A 22,931-nucleotide genomic window follows, 5' to 3' on the forward strand; every position below is an offset into this window, starting at 1 on the left:
CATGAAAATAAGATATAAGAAAGTGAAGAAGCATAACAAAGCAACAGATATGCTTTGAGACATGGACAAAGCATAGACCAACAAAAGTATGCGTTTGGAAGAGAAAATGAATCATACCTGCCAACACAGCATTGTCATTGTTAATCAATGACAAATTCAGCTGCTATAGATCTCAAAAACTTTTAATCAATGTAATTCATACCTGCCAGCATAGCAGTCTGCACAACGCATTTTCTAAGTCCCGCAGGGTAGAGATAGAATTACCTTTTGTTGTTAATCTACTAGTCTCAAAATAAATTTGCAAAGACTGACAACAGATGGAGCAACTTTTGATGAAATTTACATTGACAAATTAAAATAGCAACACCCAATTTCCATACAGAAATGCTTAAAGACAGAAATGCTTAAAGAGTTCACAATAGCCTACTCAAATGTGAAAAGTATGACGCTTGTTTAAATAGATACAGAAATAATTAAAGAGTTCAAAACAGCCTACTCAAATGTTTCTGTTTCTGCATCACCAACTCAAGTTTGTTTCTGTTTTTGCATCACCAACTCAAGCTTGTTTATGTTTCTACATCAATCAATCAACCATTAATTTCTATTTCTGCATCACTATCTCAAACAAGAGGAAAAACATAAGCTAAATAATGCCAAATATTTAATCCTTGTAAAAAAACATCATGGACAAACCAATTGTACCAATTGTAGAATGATGCCTACCTGCCTTCGGTCAAATAATGCTGCTAGATCAAATGCATTGAGATTTAGAGGACCAACCTGCTTGCAAGAGAGAACCCCAAGGAAGACCTTAACAATATTTTCATGGACATCTTTAACCAATTTATCTCTACCATAGAAAAATGATACTGAATAAACATAATATTACCCCATTTCTTATTTGCTAATGAATATTGTTATAACCTACAATAATAAAGATAATTATTAATTTTAATATCTCAATCAATCAACCACTAACTTTAAATTAAACTTTGATAGTACTTGCCTGCTATAGATGCCCATTCTTCTTCATATGGTCATCATCGCTGTTATGATGATTATCCAAAGTTGATATGACAATCAACACTATGTCAAATGTACACATTTAATAAAAGATATTGATTTACAAATAAAATTATCATAAAAATGGAGAATTAATCGACACATACCCTTGTTATAAAATGGAACAATTGTGCTTGTCATGTGACACACCCCTATGCCCACATCCACGACATAACCAGGATTTTGAGGTTGACTTCTCCTTTGATGATTTCAATCTCTTCTCACATCCCTTTGTTCTTACTAAAGAAAAATCAATAATATTAGGGAACTCATCCATAGATTTCTTCTTTTGACCTCTATTGTCACATGTTTTATTAATATTCATCTCTTGAATTTTATTGTAAATACAATCCAATTGCTCATCCAAGAAGTTTGTCCCCTCATCTGTCAAAGATGCATTATCAATTAATACTGAAGCTTAATAAGATAACCTTGAGTGCCTTGACATCAAAACCCTATCTGGATCGTCAATAAAATTTTGCACCCCCAAAGCATATATTGCTCCAACCTTTGCATCTCGTGTCCATCGTTTGAGTATATACTTATCAGGCAAATGAAACACTTGGTTGATACGAAAAAAAGCTAACATATGCCTGCATGGAATGCCATTAAACTCAAATTTCCTACAACTACAGGATATGTTATCCCTCCGTTTGTCATGCGTGAACACCCTTGGTTTGGAGGAAGAACAACTTTGAAAATGCATCACATGATAAACCACTGAGTCAACTCCCATAGATACTTGTTGCACATAATAACATGACTCTCACTGATTTCACTTTGAAACTTCACCCATTTCTTTTTCGTATACACTTAACCATTTGAGATTCCATTGGCCAATTTGTCTTAATCCTAGGATACTCATTCATATCAATATGATTTGCAACTAACTCATTGTGTCTTTGGTGTCTCAGTGCCCTTTTGAAACTGGTGATAAAGTCCATCAATGAATTTTTATTTGAGACACATCTCTTGAAAAATGCATGGGAGCCTTTAGATCTCGACTACTTGACATTCCATCACAAAATACATGGCTATAATAAGCTGGCACCCACTTATGTCGCAATTGATACGTCAAAGATAACAAATCATTTTTCTCTAAGTTAGCACACTTGATAACCTCTTCCCATGAATTCTCAAATTCAGCAGGTGTTGTAAAATTTTTAATAACATTATTTATACTTTGATGTAGTCACGAAAAGTCAAAGGATGCAATTTTTTTGAAAATTTATTCGCCATGTGCCACAAACAATATCGATACACTATTTAAGGGAAAACTTGGGAAATGACTTTTGTCATAGCAGGATCCTGATCAGTGATAATCACATTTGGTGCACATTTAGGCATGGTTTCTATGAACTTGTTAAGCAGCCACACAAAAGATTCAGTTTTCTTATCACTTATAAAGCCACAACCAAAAATAATTGTTTGGTGATGATGATTCACTCCTACAAATGGTGCAAAAATCAACCCATATTTGTTGGTGTTATATGTTGTATCAAATACAACCACATCACCGAATACACTATATGTAGTTCTTGATACATGATCAATCCAAAAACATCTACTAAATCTGTTATCTGAATCAGTCTGATATTCAAAGAAAAAAAGCTGGATTTTTCTCTTTCTCAGATGTAAATAGCTCGATTAGTGTTTCAGCATCGATACCCTTTTGTTCATCTCTTAGCTCTTTCTCAAAATTTCTAATATCTCTTTCTGTACAACCTACTTGCTCGGGCCCTCCATATTCTATCTCTAATAATCGCATTTGTTGGCAAGTTGGCACATTGACCTCTGAAAACCGTTGAGTCAATATTTTTTTTGCTGCTGAAACATTACGATGTGAGCGTAGCAAATGCACCTTTGAAGGAGTCGATAGTGGATGAGTATGACCTTCTGTGAAATTAGTGGCAACCCATGCAGATCCAGTTTATTTCTTAACAAGTGAAATCTTTGACTTACAACCAGTTCTAACTTCACCACGTGTTCTTTCCCTTGTCCGTTGATCACCCTTTGCTTGTTTATTCCGTTGATCATCTGTATGCCCTTCTTTAAAGCATACAAATGTTTTCCACACAACCTCATTTGTTATCTTATTTTTCTTGCTACTATTTATCCTTGCACTAAATCCGGATTCGCGTGCATATTGATTATAGAATGAAAATGCCTCATCTATTGATGAGAATTCCATCCCATATTTTGGCTTTCCATCATCTGCAACTTGAGGAATGTATAGCTGATCTTCACCATGATTTTCACCCATTGCTAAGAAATTTCATATGCAGATGAAATGAAATTCTGCATATCATTATCAAATAGCCAGAAAAAATATTGTAAGAGTGATACTTCAAGCTCATGCATGCAACCCGAACAAAAACACAAAGATAACAATAAGACATCCAAAAAAATAGAATCAGTTGCTAAAAATGCATGCAGATGTGCATTTTTTTTAACGAATACAAATTGATATAAGGACTCTTATTAAGGAAAAAGTAAGATTATAAAATGCATATTTCCCCAATTATAAGTTGCTAAAAATCTCAATTGAATTCTTAACCCAAATCAGTTGTTAACCACCGGATTGCCCAAACTCATCCTGAATCTTACTATTAATTATCTGCCATGGTGATTAGCTGTCAAGTTGCTAAACATAAACATAGTTGTTAATATTAAGCTTTGAATCATTTCATTTAGGAATGGGTAGGAAGAATGGATCTTCTAAAGTCGCATGAAAATAGAAACAGTGTGATCCTTTAGATACATGTCAGGAAAAACGAATTGTAAATAGAACTGAGGTATAGAAGTCTCACATAGAGGGGTGAAACTAGGGCTAGAAGTCGGTAGAAAACCCTATATGCCTGGAGAGGAGATGATGGTGAGCACAGGCGAGAGGAACAATGAAGGAGAAACTTTGCTACCCAAGCCTTGCTACCCTAGCTTCGCTGCACGGCAAACCCTCGTCGAGGGAAGAGGACACCGCACAGCGAGGGAAAGGTTCGCTGTGAGAGGATGCGGCGAGCGTCGGGGCGAGAATGTAGAGCACAGAGAGCGTCACTGTGAGAGTTTGCTGAGCACAGAGAGCGTCACGAAGCTTCGCGCCGAGAGAACTTGTCACGGCTAGGACAGCGTGCCCTAGCTTCGTCCCTTTGGTTTGCCGAAGAGAGCTTCATGCGTTCTGTGAAAAAGCAAAAGCCAAATATAAGTCAAATAAAAGAAACAAATGAAGCCACGTAAAAGCTAAATAAAAGAAGAAAATAAGCCACGTCTGCAAATGCCAGCTCTGCAATCGCGCACAAGCGCAGAAACGAAGTCCCGCAGGATATCAGTCATATATATATATATATAGAGAGAGAGAGAGAGAGAGAGTATTGATATCCTACGTGACTGTGCGCGTAGCGCAGGAGATCAATTAATAGCTTTGTTTTTTTTTTATTTTTTAATATTTTAATTAAAAAATCAATTAAAAAATTAACATTTCCTTATATAAATTTCTAATACATTAATATATCCCCTCAACATATTACAATACTCAATAAATACTTAAATTAATTTTATTTTAATTTTTGTTTAAAACCAAACATTTAACCTAATTGGGAAGTCTAAACCCTAGAGATAAAATCTAAAAAAAAAATAGCTTTGATACTATAACCCAAAGCCTGAACCCTAACTAGCTTTGACACGATAACTCAAAGTCTGAACCCTAGAGGTAAAATTTTTTTTTTAAAAATAACTTTGATATTATAACCCAAAGCTTGAATCCTAGAAATAAATTTTTTAAAAAAATATTTTAATTATTTTTTTTTAATTTAAATATTTTTTTAAAATAAAAAAAAACTAAAACTAGTGATATCTTACGCGCAGTCGCACACTGTACAGGCGTGCAGGATATCAAAATATTTTATATATATATATCTTGCCTTGCTATATGATCAAAGATCAAGTAGAGGCGGAAATCAAAATACTCTCCACACTCAACACCCAGTACCATAAAAGAAAATAATCAAATAAACAAATAAAAAATTTATTTTAAAAAAATCAAATAAATTGGAATTGAAAAGATAATCACACCTAAACAAAATCAAACTCAAACTTACTTAAAAAAAAAGTTTAAAATTAAGCTTCAATTACATTTTAAATAATTTGATTTATTTTATGCTTAGCTTATCAAATAAGTTTGACACACGAAACTCGATTCTACTCGGCTTATTTACTGTCCTAAGGGGAAATACATTATTACGTCCCCCTGTCCTAATTATAATTTTTATTTCACCCCTTCCCTTATTTTTCTAATAGCAGATTTTTAATTTCATCCACATTTATCGAAATGAAATATATATGAAAAGTTTAGGGTTTTTATTTTTATTTTTTTTAAGATATTGAAGGTGGAGGGATAATTTGCATAAATTCTGGGGGGCAATGTCAAATTTCCTCCGATCATTAAGCCGCATAGGGCACGGACAAGGTCACGCACTCCGACTGATCTCTATTGCCCTATTTCTCCGCTCCCAAATCGCCGGTTTCTCCCTGCCGAGGCTCCCACAGGTTCATTCCTCTACTGCCCGTTGCAACGATCGATTTCCTTTAGTTGGCGTGGTTATCCTTGGCCTATTGGGTGCCTAGATCTTCCAATTTACGGTCTTTTGAGATGTTTTTTTTTCGTTTTTGTTTTTTGAATCTAAAGATCAAGTTTTACCTTTTGGTATGGACTTAAATGGTTTCGGATCGATATTTCGAGATTCATGCTGGACTTTTTTCTTCTTTTGGGATGGTTTAGGTTTTGGGAATTTGCTTACCGTAGTAGACGACTCTTTGTTTGGGCTTGTTGAATTCTACTCTCAGGCAAGGTTGGAGCGAGGCTCCGGGCTTTTGATTCTCATTTGGTGGCTCGATCTATTGCTGTCAAGCTTCGTAGGAAACACGTTATCTCACAAAAGCGATTTTTTTTGTTCAAATTGATATTTTTTTATTTGTAGCTATCCTCAAAATGTTACCTTGTTTTTGTTGTTTGAGTATTCCAGTTAGTACTCCCCATTAGATTTGTTTGTTCAGGGAATTAAGTAGTTAATTGAAAGATTTTCGTTGGAAATTTATTTGGAATGACAACTTTGAAATCAGTAAACCTGAACTCAGATTATAAAGGTTTGCTTTGTGGATTGTGTGCTACTGAATCTTCTATTGCTTTGTTAATTGAGTGAAATTGCGTTTGTGAAAGGTGTTTTTCAATCCTCACATTGTATCTCTCGCGTTTGTTAGCTTTCTGATTAAATTTATTTCAGAACTTTCCGTGAACCACTCAATGGCTGCTGGAACTGGAAGAGGCATCAGCCAGCTCTTGAGAAAGGGCCTTCAGTTCCACTCAACAGTAAATATTCATTCCTTTCTCTATTTTTACAGCATTTATCCCTCACTTTGTTAGATGCATATCGTAGTTACTAGTTCATTTCTCTTGAACAGCCATATCAAGATTTACTTGCCTCAATGCATATATGCCATATCTAAGTGTGTTAGATTCTTGTAAAGTCACTATTCATTTTTCTTTCTTGTGTGCCTAAACATGATTTTAGGATAATAATATTCTTCAAAACAAGTTCTGCTTATTCTCTCTCATCCTCTCTTCTTGTTTTTCTGCTTTTGTCTAGTTTGACCGGATAATATGAGTAGTTAATTGTTTCATCTAGTCGGTCAGAATGGTATTGCAAACTTTGTATGCAACTTCTATATTTGACTGGAAATTTTGAATAAAGAAGTCTCTTTATTTTATTGATGTTGAAGAGTTTATTTTTAGCAAATTTATGCAAGCAGATAGAAGAAATTTTACAAATATCCTTCCAGACTACTGCAGGCGTGGAAGTCATATGCAACTCTACCTAAATATTTGCCAATGCTCCAGACACTATCTATGTTTAGAATTTGCGAAGGAGTTTTTTTTTTCTTTAAAAAATGTCAATTTAACAAGTGCGAAGAATAATGCACTCACTTCAGACATAGAAACTAATTTATCATTATTTATCTAGGTTCAAAATGAAATATTACACCACCTAAAGGGTAGACTTGATAAAAATGGTAATTTTGGATAAATTCTGAAAATATAGTGCTCATGGTAAGTTGTATGCGCTGACATGTAAGTTTCCATAACCAACACAACTCTCCTATATTGTCCACATACAGGTGCAGAACTATCACTCTCAGTTTAATTTGTAAAAAACAGGGACTTTTTCACTATCTTTCATTTCCTTATTTTGTTAACCTCCAAAGAGATAAATGTATACTATGCCATTCTTGTGAAAAAGGAAATTTATGTTTGTGGAGGTATTATTTTTCTTTTGTGTTTTATGTGAGATAGAATGTCTGATACTGCTTGATGGGTTAGGTAAGTGTTTTGTTCCTTAGTTGAGTACATTTAGGATTACTTAAGAAACTATGACTATGTCTGCAGATTCCTGCTTTGGTGTCATCACACAAGCAGGAAGAGATTGTGGGCTCAGCTGGCATGAAATCACTGAAAGCTTTTGCATTACTTGGAGTTGGGATTACTGGAGCTTTAAGCTTTGCATCCTTGGCATCTGCCGATGAAGCTGAGCATGGTTTATCGGCACCAAATTATCCATGGCCTCATAAGGGCATCCTGAGTTCATATGATCATGCATCGTAAGTAAAAGAGTGTTGGTGTTTTTTTTGTTTGTATCCTGAAAATTGAAACTATACTGTGTTAGGAAACAAATATTTTTGGTTCCGTCTATAAGATAAGGTAGTTATTATATCTCATACTTGCAAGATGGTTATTGGATAAATGAGACAATTGCAATTGGTTTGTCTTTCCCTGCCTTACCTGACTATATTTTCAATTTTTTTAGATGTTTTACAGCTTCTGAATTATTATGTCCATGCTTATGATTTTGTAAGTTGGTCACTTGTGCATGATATTGTTAATAAGTATTTATGATCTTTTTTAATGATATGTGTGCTCACTCAGTTTAAGACTGGTTTAACAAATTATGACACAACACGATATGCACAGGATTCGGCGGGGTCACCAAGTTTATCAACAAGTCTGTGCTTCTTGCCATTCTATGTCTCTGGTGTCATATCGAGATCTTGTTGGTGTGGCGTACACGGAAGAGGAGACCAAAGCAATGGCTGCCGAAATTGAGGTTGTTGATGGCCCCAATGATGAAGGGGAAATGTTCACTCGTCCTGGCAAATTAAGCGATCGGTTTCCTCAGCCATACTCAAATGAACAAGCGGCAAGGTTTGTAAATGGAGGGGCATATCCTCCAGATTTGAGTCTGATTACAAAGGTACTACCTCCCCTCGACTATCTCGGTTACTCATCGCTCATGTTTTCTTTGACAAACTTGATTTTCTGTCCTTTTTCCTAGGCACGACACAATGGACAGAACTATGCATTCGCTCTTCTCACTGGTTATCGCGATCCTCCTGCTGGTGTTTCGGTAGTACACTGGTTTCTCAATGATAGTATTGCTTATAATTTCGCTTTTTTTAATTGGTTGCATAATGTTTGTTATTGATGTGATTACATAGATTCGCGAGGGGCTCCACTACAATCCTTATTTCCCTGGTGGTGCTATAGCCATGCCGAAAATGCTCATCGACGGTGCTGTCGAGTATGAGGACGGTACTCCTGCAACTGAATCTCAGGTAATTGAACACAAGATGTGTTCATATTCATATACTTTGTTGGATTAGATACTAATTTCTCAAATGCCACTATCGCTCCAGATGGGTAAGGATGTCGTAACCTTCTTATCTTGGGCGGCCGAACCTGAGATGGAGGAGAGGAAACTGGTAATCTCCAGCCCCCTTTGCATTTATATTTCTTCCTATGCATTTTTATCTACACATTAGCTTTTGTCGCCAAACTTATCGTCGGGCTTTGGCAGATGGGATTCAAATGGATTTTTGTACTCTCACTTGCACTTCTCCAAGCTGCATACTACCGGCGGTTGAAGTGGTCTGTTTTCAAGTCGCGGAAGTTGGTCGTGGATGCCGTCAACTGATCCTAAATTTCGAATTTCATTTTGCGGGAAAGTGGGAATAATGTCAATGGACAATGTACATTACCAGATAGAGCTTAAAGCATTTTTTTTCGTTCCTTCTCTATGTGAGAGAAGTATGTTCTTCTCAACTTAAATTTTTTGTTCGATTCGTCAAGGTCTGCAATGACTTTAGACAGATGGTATTATCATATTTTTTTCGCAAGAAAGTATCTCTTTGTTATTGAAAAGATGCATCTAAGTATGAGATCCCAACCTGTCATATTAGGAACTTCAGGATTCTCATTTCCAGGAAAACTAGGGGATCTATGTGGAGGCAAGGATGCAACAAATCAGCCTTCAATTCTTTGGGTAGCTGATCGAGCACCGAGTAATCTAACTGACTAAGAGACGAGGTATCATATCTGATCTTGTCCGAAAGTCGAAGAGATGAAAAATAAAATAGATAGGGGTCTAAGCCTCCGATTTGAGATAGTCTTAGAAGTAAAGTAGAAAGACAGCTTTTGTTGCTTGTGAGTCCCATTTGAGATAGTCTTAGAAGTAAAGTAGGAAGACAGCTTTTGTTGCTTGTGAGCCCCATTCTCAAGCTCATTTAACTGGTAAGGAACCCCTAAATAAAAGGGGCAAAAAAAAAATTAAATAAATAAGAAATACATTTCATTTAGCATCAAATAAAATCAATTTTATTGGTGTTTGCAATACTTATGCTAAATATGTCTGAACTATCATTTATGAGGAACTTCACAAGGTCACGAAGTAAATTAATATTAATCAATTTGCGAAAGATGAAGTGAAAACAACAATGATCCCTCCATCTAGCTCCATGCAAGACTAAGTTGCTAGTGATATATAATTCAAAATCATGCCTACTTAACAACAACAACTTACATTTTCGATTGAAAGATCCATTTTCCATATGGCATATGTTTCACATCATGGTAGATATACAAACAAGGAAGAACCCAGTATGTATTGATTGACATAGTCAAATTTAAATTCTCATCATTTTTACATTCAACACAATCCATTCATATCAGTTTCTGCACTGTACCAAACAATGGATCAGTTGTCCCATCTCCCATTTCTATTTCACCAGCCATCTATGTTTTTGCACCTATTTGTGTTGTCTCACTCTTTATCAGGAATAACTTGATTAGTAACCACAAACTGTGTGAAATATTTGGAGTAGCTAACTGAATCTTATGCTATCTTTTATTTTTCAAACTTCCAAAACTTTAATAGGGATATCTGCTCATTAGACCTATATCTTTCCTATCCAAAATGCTTCCTTATAGTAAGAAGAAAAATGGAAAATATGGTTTGGTTAGCAAATAGGAATAGAGTGAAATAGAATTTTGTTGATTGATTGAGAGAGCACAACTCTGAAATATCCTCTTTTTTAGCCTAGAATAGTTATCCTTAGCAAAATGTCAGAGATATCTGACATTTTGCTAATAGAAATCAACTTGCCATCCAACTAAATGGCCAACTAGACTTTGTGAAAATAATTTTCTACAGCCCATTGATTTTGCAGAATATTATGAAATAGAAAAGTAAAACTCGTCATTTTCAAAGAAGGAGACCACGACTAAAAATTAATGTTGATAAAAAAACTATCCAAAATCAATTAAAAAAATAGTTTAAATAGTCTCCAAAAATCTAATGATGCATAAGATGAAAATAACCCAATGATAAAAATTGTTCGGAGCCTTAAAAAATGACATTTTTTTTGGTTGATTTCACCTGGTAATCAACTATAGATTTTTAAATGAGCTTTGATTTGTCCCCTCGGGACGGTCTAGTGGTTGGCGCATTTGGTAAATGTCTCTCTCGTGCGCTAGTCATTATTCCAAAGGCTAGTAGTCACCCGTGATTTACCTCCTCCGTATTGGTTTTAGGACGGTTGACGGGGGCGCTGGGGGCAAGCGCAGTCGCCTATTGACTTGAACGAGCTTCGATTTGGGGCGTAGTATGTCTCGTTCTGATACCTGAGTCAAAAGTTATGGTCGATCAAAATTTGTCCACCAGTAACCACCGATCAAAATAGTCCCAAAACTCCAAGCTCTAGTGCTTGCATCACTTTGTATTTGACCTCATGAATCATTAACTACCATATTCAAGAAGTTTATGTTAATTGCAAATGCAAAATTGTTCACGGCCATATTTCAGGAAGCTATTATTAAAAGGAAGCGGCTATTTAGCAAAAGGCAGTAACCAAATATCATCTGAACCATATAAATCATTAAGGCAACAATGAAAAATGAAATCATGAGTGAGTAAAGACATTTACAGGTCAAAAGCATATTGGCAGTCATGGATTCAACCACCCAAGCAGGTTTCACTACTAGAAGCCCTTGACTATATTCCCTGAACCATAGAAAAGATCATGATACTCAATTAAATGAATGTTTTAAGAAGCGGTAATTGACCAACAACATATTTAATTTTCAGATTTCCTAAAAGGCGCATTTAAAGTTGTAAATTTATAAAAGACATACTTAACTTTCATATTTCTCAAAGGGCGCACTTGTTTCCCATTTTACCCCTCCCACCAATCACCGTGGTGCTGCATTCAAAGAACAACAATACTATGGTGTTGGATTTTAAAGAACAATACTACTGTGGTGTTGGATTTCAAAGAATAGTATCACTGTGGTGTTGTATTTTCGAAAATCAGTACCACATTGGTACCGTATTTAAAAAATCAACATCAATTTGGTGCTGTATAAACCCTGAAACCAACACCACAGCACCGCGGTGGTAATGTTTGAAATTTAGCACCACAGTGGTATTGTTCTTTGAAATCGAACATTATTAAATCCAAAACTATAGTAGTGTTTTTTTTTGAAATGCAACACCACAGTGGTGGTGTTCTTTGAAATCCAACGGAGCTGTTCTTTGAAATCCAATGGAGTTGTTCTTTGAATGCAACACCATAGTGGTTGATGGAAGGGGTAAAATAGTAAACAAATGTGCAGTAACTAAATATCATCTGAACCATAAATCTTTAAAGGCAACAATGAAAAATAAAATCATGAGTGAGTAAAGGCATTTACAGGTCAAAAACATATTGGCAGCCATGGATTCAACCACCCAAGCAGGTTTCACTACTAGAAGCCCTCGACTATATTCCCTCAACTATAGAAAAGATCATGATACTCAATTAAATGAATGTTTTAAGAAGCGGTAATTGACCAACAACATATTTAATTTTCAGATTTCCTAAAGGGCGCATTTAAAGTTGCAAATTTATAAAAGACATACTTAACTTTCATATTTCTCAAAGGGCGCACTTGTTTCCCATTTTACCTCTCCCACCAATCACCGTGTTGTTGCATTCAAAGAACAACAATACTATGATGTTGGATTTTAAAGAACAATACTACCGTGGTGTTGGATTTCAAATAATACTACCACTGTGGTGTTGTATTTTCAAAAATCAGTACCACATTGGTGTTGTATTTAAAAAATCAACATCAATTTGGTGCTGCATAAACCCTGAAACCAACACCACAGCACCGCGGTAGTAATGTTTGAAATTTAGCACCATAGTGGTATTGTTCTTTGAAATCGAACAATATTAAATCCAAAACTATAGTAGTGTTTTTTTTTTAAATGAAACACCACAGTGGAGGTGTTCTTTGAAATCCAACGAAGCTATTCTTTGAAATCCAACGGAGTTGTTCTTTGAATGCAACACCACAGTGGTTGATGGAAAGGGTAAAATAGTAAACAAATGTGCAGTAACCAAATATCATCTGAACCATAAATCTTTAAAGGCAACAATGAAAAATGAAACCATGAGTGAGTAAAGACATTTACAGGTCAAAAGCATATTGACAGCCATGGATTCAACCACCCAAGAAGGTTTCACTACTAGAAGCCCTCGACTAAATTCCCTGAACCATAGAAAAGATCATGATACTCAATTAAATGAATGTTTTAAGAAGCACTAATTGACCAACAACATATTTAATTTTCAGATTTCCTAAAGGGCGCATTTAAAGTTGCAAATTTATAAAAGACATAATTTTTCAATTTCTCAAAGGGCGCACTTGTTTCCCATTTTACCCCTCCCACCAATCATCGTGGTGCTGCATTCAAAGAACAACAATACTATGGTGTTGGATTTTAAAGAACAATACTACTGTGGTGTTGGATTTCAAATAATAGTACCACTGTGGCGTTGTATTTTCAAAAATAAGTACCACATTGGTGCCATATTTAAAAAATCAACATCAATTTAATGCTGCATAAACTCTAAAACCAACACCACAGTACCGTGGTGCTAATGTTTGAAATTTAGCACCACAGTGGTATTGTTCTTTGAAATCAAACACTATTGAATCCAAAACTATAGTGGTGTGTTTTTTTTTAAAATGCAACACCACAGTGGTGGTGTTCTTTGAAATCCAACGAAGTTGTTCTTTGAATGCAACATCACAGTGGTTGATGGGAGGTGTAAAATAGGAAACAAATGTGCCTTTTGGGAAATCTGAACTTTAGATAAGCCTTTTGGGAATTTCACAATTTTAAGTGCGCCCTTTGTAATTGTTGTTTAATGTGGCAAAATGTGATGCACTCACCCCGGACAACCCAATATCATCGGTCTCATGGTAATACACAAGCAGGTAAATCAAGATACGCAACGTACTCCTAGGTGGGTGGGACATTATTTTTTCATAAGGAATGAATCCCACGAAAATCAACCCCTCGTCGTAATGTGACAAAGCTCCACCCCCAAGTACCAACTGCACTACACCCCTAGGCACCCACCTAGGAGTATGTTGTATCCTGATTTACCTGCTTTGTCACAGGCACCCATCCAAGAACACACACTGTCACGACCGATTCACCAGATCTAATGCTACAACTGCGTCAGAGTGTTAAGGTACCTGATTGGGAGGGATCGTGAATCTGTCAATGAAGATCGAGATACCAGAGAATATTCCCTTCCGCTTCCCAGTCGACTAAGCGAAGTGGCGCCGGCGTCGAATTGCTCGCATAGCTTTTGGTTCTTCACCGCAAAGTAGCTTCAGGGGAAGCAGAGTAGGGAGAAAGGAGGTTTTTTGGTGTCGCGACACCCGAATTCTCTAGGGTTCTTGGTCCGTGCGGGTCGTTGCTAGAGGAGATGGGAAGGTAAGCAGCGAAGGTCTAAGAAGGAGGAGGACCGGCGGTGGCCGGCCGCCGTGTTTATGGAGTGGAGAATGGGCGCCCGCGCCGCGCCACCGGATTTAAAATCGACGGAGGCGCACGTGGGAGGCGACGTGTTGTGGATGTTTTTAGAAATATTAAAACTTTAAGGAGGCGAATGAATTAAACAAGAGATATAGAAAATTAAAGGGGCCAAATGACAACTGTTTATACGCAATCCACGCAATTCGCGTTGCCTTCCTTCTTTGTCCATGACTTCCCTGCCTCTCTTTCTCTCCAAGTTTAGCATTCTCCCAGCTAGGCGTGGCCACCCCCTCTTTGGATATCTACAACCTCCTTCGCCTTTCTTGGAGCCCTAGGGAATTCCTTCTCCTGTTGGTTCTGCACCAAACGCCAAGCGCATCGCCCCGCCTGCCTCCTCATGGCAGTGAGTGCATTGCTTCCCCTAGATTTCCTCTTCAGTTCCGTTTTTTTTTTTAAATCAAAAATCGTTTCTTTTTGTTCCTTTTGCTGTTTGATTTCCTCATCCGGTGTTTCCTGGGAGTTTGGCTTTGATTGCTTCTCCTTTTGCCGTTTTGATTCCGTCGCTTGGGGTTTTCGTCCGCTAAAAGTTGCTCGCCGCTTTGTGTGTTTTATCGTCACTGGCGTGAGATGTGATGCTGTCTGATCCTTGATTTCGTCATTTGGCATGTCGATCGGATTGCTTTCGAATAAAAGTTTCCTCTTTTCTTTTTAGGGTTCTTCCTGTTCTCGTTTTCCAATAGAGATTTCGGTCTGTTTTGTCCCCCTTTTTCTATAAACGGTTTAGGAAAGATGCATTGAATTCATCATGTTGATGCTGATTCCTGTTGGTTGGATGGAATGTTGTTGTCTGGTCAGTCTGAAATTTCTCAAAGTAAGCTACAAGGTTCTATTAGATTGCTTAGAATCAATTCCTGAAAGAAAAGAATCTAATTCCCATAGGAAACTGAATTTTCATGAACCAAGATTTCACATATTTTGTTTGGACAGATTGAAAAGGGATTTCAATGCTGAAACTTTTTGTGAGATCACGAGATAAAATTTTTGACAAACAATATTAGAAGTCCAAAGTGTGTATGTTTCCTCAAAAATGAGTTCATCGTTATCATGGAATGGGAATTCCAATTTCTTTTGTTATAAAACCACTCTTTTGTTAAAAAAAGATCTGTCTGCTGTTTAATTTGTTATTTAGTTTGCGAGTAGCATTTGCTATATCTATGATATGAGCTCACTTTGGCTTCTAAAATTCATATCGGTGTTCTTTTTCTCTCTTGTATCACTTAAGATTCCTTGTATGTTTTATACATTTGTGATCAACTTGCATTTTTACAACATTAGCATGGAAAAGATAACTTGAGAGAATTTGCATTCAACTAGTGAGGTTGTCTCTAAACAAACTAAACTATCTGGTTTGGTTTCTCATGGTATGTGTCGAATGATAAAATTTCTCTAATGATGTTTTAATTTTACAAAAGAATCTAATCTAACAGTTGAAATAGGTTTCACCAATGCTTAATCATGTTCTTGATTTACCAAACTCTATTCAACTGCTGCTGTTCTTTATTTCACAACAGCGGGGGCATGTGCCGCGCTTTGGTGATTGGAACCAAGATGCTGCCTACACGACATGCTTCGATACGGCACGCAAGGAAAAAGCTTCTGGCATATGCATTTTCAATCCATATGATCCAGAGCAGGCGGAAGAGTTATGCAAACCAGGAGGAGAGCTTCAGAAACCCAGAGGAGAGGTTCGTAAACCCAGAGGAGAGCCCCACAAACCTGGAGGCCTAGCTGCAGAACCTCAATATCCAAAGGAAGGCCGGCACAGGGACAAGCATCGGGAGTACGATGGACGAAAGTATGAATCAAGAGCGACCGATGTCAGGGAAGAAAGGAAACACAAAGGTAGATACCATGGGAACCATAGGAGCTTAGGTGAAGCTGGTTTCTTTCCTTCTCAGTCACCGGTCAAGCAGGGAAGAACTTCAAATACTCTACATGCAACACCGGTAAGAACAATTTTCTTTCTCAAGTATCACAAAGTAGAAAACAACTAAGACAAATTCATTCAGTTTCATTTAAAATTTGATCGAGTAATACTAATCTTATTAGTATGGAATTATGTCAATACAGTTTGTATTCCATCAGACCAAGTTGGTTGTCGAAGAAGTTTATAATTATTTTTGTTCTTATTTTGACAGAGTCGCCAAAGAACCACCGCAGTGCCTAAATTTGGAGAATGGAATGCAGCAGATCCTAAATCAGCTGCTGGATACACCGTCATCTTCAACCAAGTTAAAGAAGACAAGAAGGCAGCAGCTGCGAGCCCTATTCCAGCATTTACTCCTCAACGTGCATTTTCTCTGCCCAGGTCTTACTCCGAGAAAGAGCATTCCTTTTTCAGTAGGGTAAGTAATAAATTGTACTTTACTTTGTTTCTCGTCTCACCCTTTCTAATTGATACCGTTTACCAAAATGCTCCGCTATAAATTTTTTTTCCAACCAAATGATGCCTTAGGTCTATCTCCAATACATATTGGTTGGTTTCCAAATCAATTTCACTGTGAAAATCACAAATTTGTCCATTGTTTTGCTTTGAGACACCTACTTGAATATTTTAGTCTTCTCGGTGTCCACAAATTTGTCCATTGTTTAGCTTTGTTGCAAATTGATTTGTAAATTATCTTGCAGCACAATTTGAGACCTTTTGAAGATTACTAGCCGATTAAATCATCTTGTGTTTTGTAGAACACAAACTTGGTTTGCTTTGACACATCTTGAGTTGGCACATTTCTAGTTTCTTAATATCGAAATATGCGTTTTTGTGGCCTCGAAAATCTTCCTTAAGGTGTTTTGCCGATCATCTTATGGCCCATTTTGTGTCATTGAGCTGATTCTCAAACTACGTCGAATCATTTAGTTTTTTAACCCTAATCTTGCCTGTATGAGAATCTTTTGAAAAGGGAAAACAGCCTGTTTATAGGAAGACTTGATGAATACTAATTTTAAAGGGTGCTGCGCGGTTCTCTGTTTTTCATCTCATCTGATTCTGAAACAATTGATTGATTCCGCAGATGATTTCATGCCTACGTCCGAGCGTCAGAAACTGATCGAACGAAGTCCGAGCGTCAGAAACTGATCGAACGAACTCTCAGAAGTACGAAACCATTGCAAAGATTTCTCGCTACTGGTTGATGCATTTGTTTGATATGTTCGATATGTTGTTCTTACTTTTTGTGGGTCAAATGCCTTGAGAGGTTCAGTTATAACAGATGAAAGATGCTAATGAAAAATTCAATGCAATCTTGTGTTTGATGTCGTTCAGTGTCATGAGGATGTGTTCATGTTACAAACCTAACTCAACAAACACGAAAAGGAGGAGGATCATCTTCGGCTTTGCTAGTCACTACGAAATTATTGTAATCGTATTACAACATTTAGTACAAAGATGAAGGCGAACGAGATTCGGTTCTGCTTCGATAGTCATTGTAAAATTATTCCAAGCATTGTTACGACATTTAGAACAACAATGACAAAAAGGGGGGAGAATGCCTTTGAACAACAATGACAATCGCGTTACAACATTTTGTCCACGAAAGGTGACGATTGTGTTCTCTTCAGTAGTCGAGAAGGATTTGAATGGGTTAGGCATGATATCAACCTAGCTTGAGCATGATTTGCGAATCGAGGTCAACCTAACAATTTTAAAATAAAATAATATACACAAATTTTTAATATGATTTAATATTTTTAATAATAAATTAAGTAAGGTAGTTAGTTTTAGTTAAGAAAACAAAAGAGATATAGAATGAAAAATTAATTAAAAGATAAACAAATTAATCTTTCCAATTTTTGTCAATAATTCCTAATTTAATATCTAAACTTACCCAAAGTTTTACCTCACCCATGGCAATGTCTATCATGACCTATAACTGTTGCGGTAGCAGCATGCGTTTAGTTGAGTTTTGTTTGAAACCATTTTTTTTTTCAATTTGTTTTAAATTTAACGTTTTCATTTTACACCTCATATGTTTATAAACTACAATTTGCCTCTCTAGTACTTTTATCTTCATTTGACTATGAACTACGTGAGATATTAATTTCGGTACTACTCATTTCATATATTCAATTTTCATAATTTAAAAAGTATGTATTAATTATTACTATTTAATTAAAAATCTTGACCCTTTAATAACCAACTCTTTCATGAAATTATAATTAAATTACTCCCGTCCCTTACGAGAGTACGGTAGTTAAAATATAAGATATTACCACATGAGATCTTAGGATCGAAACTTCACACGTTTGAGCATGTTTTCCCCCATACCTTGGCTATTGGCACTAATGGTTAGTAGTTATCCGTGATTTACCCCCGTGTTGGCCTAGGTACGGATTAGCAAGGGCGAGCGAATTGCCTTTGCCACATACTTCTCGAAGGTGAAATGGTTGAAACATGGGTTGTTACCATATGAGGCATTGGGATCAAAACTTAGCACGCCCGAGCATATCTTCCTCCGTACCTTAGCCACTTGTACTAATAGCTAGTAGCGATCCGTGATTTGCCTCCTCCGTGTTAACTTAGGGACGGATTGGTGGGGGAGCTAGGGCGAGCGAATCACCTTTTGCCACATAATTAAGTTATTTTAATGTTTTTTTTTCTTTTCATACGGAAAACAATTTCAAACCTTATTAGTAATTTCAACTTTTTATCATTCTCAAATTATAAACGCATAACCTAATTTCTATTATCTGTATCGCTTCTTTTCGTTGTCTCAATCCTCATAGGTTTGGTCCTCCCCTCTCTCTCTCTAATTTTTACTATAGCTTTCTCCTTTTTATCCTTTTTATATCACAACATATTAATCTATCTATTTTGGCTCTTTTACATATCGATACAGCCACATCAATCCATTTGTATCACATCTATTCTTCGAGAAAAATCAAAGTCATATCTATCCATGTCTGTATCTCATCTATTATCTCATCAGTTCCTAAGGTGATATAAGACATTCTCGCCATATAACTTGAAGTATGATTAATAACTTAATTTCTACTCTATTTTCATATTAAGATTTTTATAGAACATACTAGCATTTGTTGGTGCAATTTTCCCTAGGTCAATGTTGACCAGGTTGACTAAACTTGAGTTGACTCAAGCTTGAGTCTTGATATTTGACAATATATGGAGATTGCTGGTGCAATTGTCTATATAAACATGGATGGCCAAAGTTTGACGAGAAGTTAAGTAGGTCAAGGTTGACAGGATACTTGATTGGGAAGTCCTAACTAGAGGTTAGGTAAGGACAAGTCCAATGGGAAGGTTGACAGAAGATGAAAATCCAAGTGGGTCAGTGTTGATCGGACACTTGGTGTGAAAGTCCCGGTAAATGAAGCTGGGTTGTTGAGAAAGTCTTGTTGAATTAAGGTAGGTAATTAGAAAGTCCTGGTGAGTAAACTCAGATAGTTTGGAAGCCCCGGTGTGTGAAACTGAGCAGTGGGAAAATCCTAATAAGTGAAGCTAGGTGATAAGAAATCCTGGTAACTGAAGTCAAGTAGGAAAATCCTAGTGAATGAACCTAGGTGATGAGAAGTCTCGGTGAGTGAAACCGGGTAGTTGGAAAATCCTGGTGAATAAAGTTAGGTGAAAGTCCTAGTGAGTGAAGCTAGACAGATGGAAAATCCTGGTGAGTAAAGTCAAGTGAAAAACGATAGTGAGTGAAGCTAGGTAGAGGGAAAAATCCTGATAAATGAAGTCAGGTGAAGTCCTAATGAGTGAAGCTATACAGATGAAAGTCCTAATAAGTGAAACTACACAGATGAAAATTCTAGTGAGTTAAGTTAGGTGATGAAAAGTTTTGGTGAGTGAAGTTAGGTGAAAAGCCCTAATGAGTGAAGCTATGTAGTGGAAAAAGTCCTGATAAGTGTAGCTAGACATGTGGAAATCCAGGTGGGTCAAGGTTGACCGGTCACCTAGTGTTGGGAAGTCCAAGTGGATCATGGAGGACCAGATACTTGGCATGAGATGGTAAATCCAAGTGGGTCAAGGTTGACCGGACACTTGGCACGAGGAAAAAAGTTCAAGTAAGTCAAAAGATTGACTAGGCACTTGGTGATAGAGTCCTAGCAGGTCAAGGTTGACCATATGTTAGGCATGAGGAAGTCCCAACAAATCACGGTTGACTGGATGTTAGGCAAGAGAACCTTGGACTTGAGTTAAGCAAGTTAGGATTAGTCAATTGATCAGGTGATCGATTGAACCAGGTCTCAATCGATCAGTTGGGAGCACTATCGCGAGCAAAGGTGATCCAATCGATCAGTCGATTGATTAAGCTACTCCAATCGATTGGGAGTTTATTGCAAATACACAGAAGGTTTCACAATCAATTAGATCAATTGGGACACGTGATTGGGCTCATCTTTTCTCGCGATATCACGAGGTAGCTAGAATCGATTGGTCGATCAATTTCGGAGCTTCTCGCGAAAACACAGAAGTGCTTTGGATCGATCAGCTGATCGATCTAGCTTCCCTAATCAATCAGCCGAATATGACCGTTGGCACAGGCTGCAAGTAAAAGTGCTTCGACGGCTTCAAACGGAGCATATACCTCTTCTCACATCTTCTTCACTGATTCTCTCTAACTCACCACCAAAGTTCTTGAAGACTTAGAGGGAAATATTGTTATATTTCCAAGTCGATCAAGAGGTTGACAAGCAAGGAGCAAACTAAGGTTTCAATGTTGTAAATCTTATAAGATTTGTTTGTATTAGCTTCTCCTTTTTCTTCTTATTGTATTGGAGTCTTGTACGAAGTTTTTCTACCTCCGAAATGTTTTGATAATGGATGTGTGAGAGAGGACCAGATCTTTGGATTAATCATCTCATTTGAAGTGGATACCAAATAAATCAAGATGTTAGCATTTGCTTCGTATTTTCTACTGCAAAGACAATCATCGAAATGCAACGAGATGAGGTATTCACCTCCACTCCCCCTCTAACTCCTGAATATCCCAACATCATTGACTAATATCTATTTACTACTAGTTCTCATTATAATTCTCCCTTCCGCTTAAGTTCGAATTTTTACTCTGTTCATTTAAAATTAGGGCATAAATAAATATATTAATTTTGATTTAAAGTATTCAAAGTTTTCTAGGATCATCGTCTCAGACTAAATTGTAAATGTTAGAGACTAAAAACTGTAAATTAGTATCTTCATGATGTAAATGGCAAAAGTGCTTCTCACTTTACTAAATCTCCTTGTTGGTTTCCTCGCGCTCGTATGGAGGACGAGGCGAGATGAGGAGATTAGAGGGCAAGGTCGCAATCGTCACGACCTCCACCCAAGGGATCGGCTTCGCCATCGCCGAGCGGCTGGGCCTCGAGGGCGCCGCCATCGTCGTCTCCTCCCGTAAGAAGGTTTCGCTTCGCCCCTCTTCTGCCCTGATTCAAATTTTTTAATTTATTTTTTTTCGTTAATCGATTGATTGGTGCTTTCTCATGGGAGAACAGAATAATGTCGATGAGGCAGTGGAGAAGCTGTGGTCGAAGGGAGTTGAGGTGATGGGGGCGATCTGTCATGTGTCGAATCCTCAGCACCGGAAGGATCTCGTGGAGAAGACCGTCCAGGTGAATGCTCCTTTACTCGATTAAAGAATGATTATCCTGTTAAGATGTGATTTTGGAGTGGTGCTAATGATATTCAATAAGAGCGATTGCAAAACCGTTCTAAAATAGAAAGACAATAGAAACGGTTTAGCTCAAACGGATTCTATTGTTCAATTTTTAAGAGCGATATTAAAATCGTTCCTAATAAACTACTCCTATATAAGTGTTTTTTCTTTTTTTTGCAGTGTTATGAGCTAACGGTTGTCCAGACGGAGTTAACAACTTATTAATTGGAGGAGGACGAGTAGTTCGAGAAGAGGAAAACAATCCTCCTCCAATCTCGGGACTTTAACCTGTTGATTATCGACTCCATTACCAAAGCTCTCCTACTTAGGGTCGACGGTGCAGTTAAGCAACTCAGAGAGGGGGCCTATTTTGTGTCCGAACCCCCAACTCTCTTCCTCGACCTCTAAAGGTTAATCGAGGAGTGTCCTCCCAGCTTATTTCCAAATCTACTATAGTTTGTTTTTGTATTTGCACCTGCCCCTTGGACAAGCGAAACTTTGTAATCAAGATTTCCTCTCCTGCAAATAAGATTTTAGTAAGTTTCACCAATTATTGATCTATACTTGATTGTCTGAATGTCTTTATTTTCTCCCAAGTATTTGTGATGATTTCGTTAGTCTAAGTGAAGGGTTGTCCTAACCTAATTTTATGTATTGAGTGACTTAGAAGTTTTAGCACTCAACAATGAGTGATAAAACTTCGGAGGTTCGACCGAGTCTTAACCCGATTGGGTGTATTGTAAAAATTGCTTAGGTAAGGGTGATGCCCTCAAGGACCGCTCGGAGTTAAATACATTCAACGATAAGGGTTTGATCGTCTTTTGTGTCAATCGAATATGTGGCCAGGTTTGTCCTCAAGAGATGGTAAAGGCAAAGCCTTAGAAACTAGATCAACATTAGAGTCCACCAAGCTTTAGATAACTTAAACACTCAACACAAAAAATAAGGTTCACTTTGATGTATGCGGCAATGCTTCGGAATAATGATTTACCTGTTACATCTGCTATAA

At 37.1% G+C, this 22,931-nt stretch overlaps 3 protein-coding genes across 3 annotated transcripts; all 3 read left to right on the top strand.

The window, feature by feature from the left end:
* Positions 1 to 5,486: 5,486 nt before the first annotated feature.
* LOC122032518 (cytochrome c1-2, heme protein, mitochondrial-like) lies at positions 5,487 to 9,286 on the top strand. The gene is made up of 8 exons (XM_042591822.1): positions 5,487 to 5,604; positions 6,339 to 6,424; positions 7,499 to 7,710; positions 8,081 to 8,360; positions 8,442 to 8,513; positions 8,605 to 8,721; positions 8,803 to 8,868; positions 8,964 to 9,286. Exons 2-8 carry the CDS (start codon positions 6,359 to 6,361, stop codon positions 9,078 to 9,080), a joined length of 930 nt encoding a protein of 309 aa, XP_042447756.1. The 5' UTR covers positions 5,487 to 5,604; positions 6,339 to 6,358; the 3' UTR covers positions 9,081 to 9,286.
* A 5,175-nt stretch (positions 9,287 to 14,461) lies between these two features.
* On the top strand, positions 14,462 to 17,576 carry LOC122032927 (RPM1-interacting protein 4-like). Its single transcript, XM_042592243.1, has 4 exons — positions 14,462 to 14,658; positions 15,827 to 16,261; positions 16,454 to 16,660; positions 17,327 to 17,576. The coding sequence occupies exons 1-4, from the start codon at positions 14,653 to 14,655 to the stop codon at positions 17,360 to 17,362; spliced, it is 684 nt and encodes a 227-aa protein (XP_042448177.1). The 5' UTR covers positions 14,462 to 14,652; the 3' UTR covers positions 17,363 to 17,576.
* A 3,930-nt stretch (positions 17,577 to 21,506) lies between these two features.
* On the top strand, positions 21,507 to 22,472 carry LOC122032078 (short-chain dehydrogenase/reductase SDRA-like). The gene is made up of 3 exons (XM_042591327.1): positions 21,507 to 21,668; positions 21,762 to 21,878; positions 22,103 to 22,472. The coding sequence occupies exons 1-3, from the start codon at positions 21,549 to 21,551 to the stop codon at positions 22,145 to 22,147; spliced, it is 282 nt and encodes a 93-aa protein (XP_042447261.1). The 5' UTR covers positions 21,507 to 21,548; the 3' UTR covers positions 22,148 to 22,472.
* The last annotated feature ends 459 nt before the right edge of the window (positions 22,473 to 22,931 follow it).

This window comes from Zingiber officinale, chromosome 11A, assembly GCF_018446385.1.
Source record: "Zingiber officinale cultivar Zhangliang chromosome 11A, Zo_v1.1, whole genome shotgun sequence".
Taxonomy (NCBI): Eukaryota; Viridiplantae; Streptophyta; class Magnoliopsida; order Zingiberales; family Zingiberaceae; genus Zingiber; species Zingiber officinale.

Excerpts from the sequence above, each read along its gene's own strand:
- LOC122032927 (XM_042592243.1), top strand. Across the intron at positions 16,262-16,453 it reads ATACTCTACATGCAACACCG|AGTCGCCAAAGAACCACCGC; the intron begins GTAAGAACAATT and ends TTATTTTGACAG. Across the intron at positions 16,661-17,326 it reads AGCATTCCTTTTTCAGTAGG|ATGATTTCATGCCTACGTCC; the intron begins GTAAGTAATAAA and ends TTGATTCCGCAG.
- LOC122032518 (XM_042591822.1), top strand. The coding sequence starts at position 6,359 with ATGGCTGCTGGAACTGGAAGAGGCATCAGCCAGCTCTTGAGAAAGGGC. Across the intron at positions 7,711-8,080 it reads AGTTCATATGATCATGCATC|GATTCGGCGGGGTCACCAAG; the intron begins GTAAGTAAAAGA and ends CGATATGCACAG. Across the intron at positions 8,514-8,604 it reads ATCCTCCTGCTGGTGTTTCG|ATTCGCGAGGGGCTCCACTA; the intron begins GTAGTACACTGG and ends GTGATTACATAG.
- LOC122032078 (XM_042591327.1), top strand. The coding sequence starts at position 21,549 with ATGAGGAGATTAGAGGGCAAGGTCGCAATCGTCACGACCTCCACCCAA. Across the intron at positions 21,669-21,761 it reads TCGTCTCCTCCCGTAAGAAG|AATAATGTCGATGAGGCAGT; the intron begins GTTTCGCTTCGC and ends ATGGGAGAACAG. Across the intron at positions 21,879-22,102 it reads TCGTGGAGAAGACCGTCCAG|TGTTATGAGCTAACGGTTGT; the intron begins GTGAATGCTCCT and ends TTTTTTTTGCAG.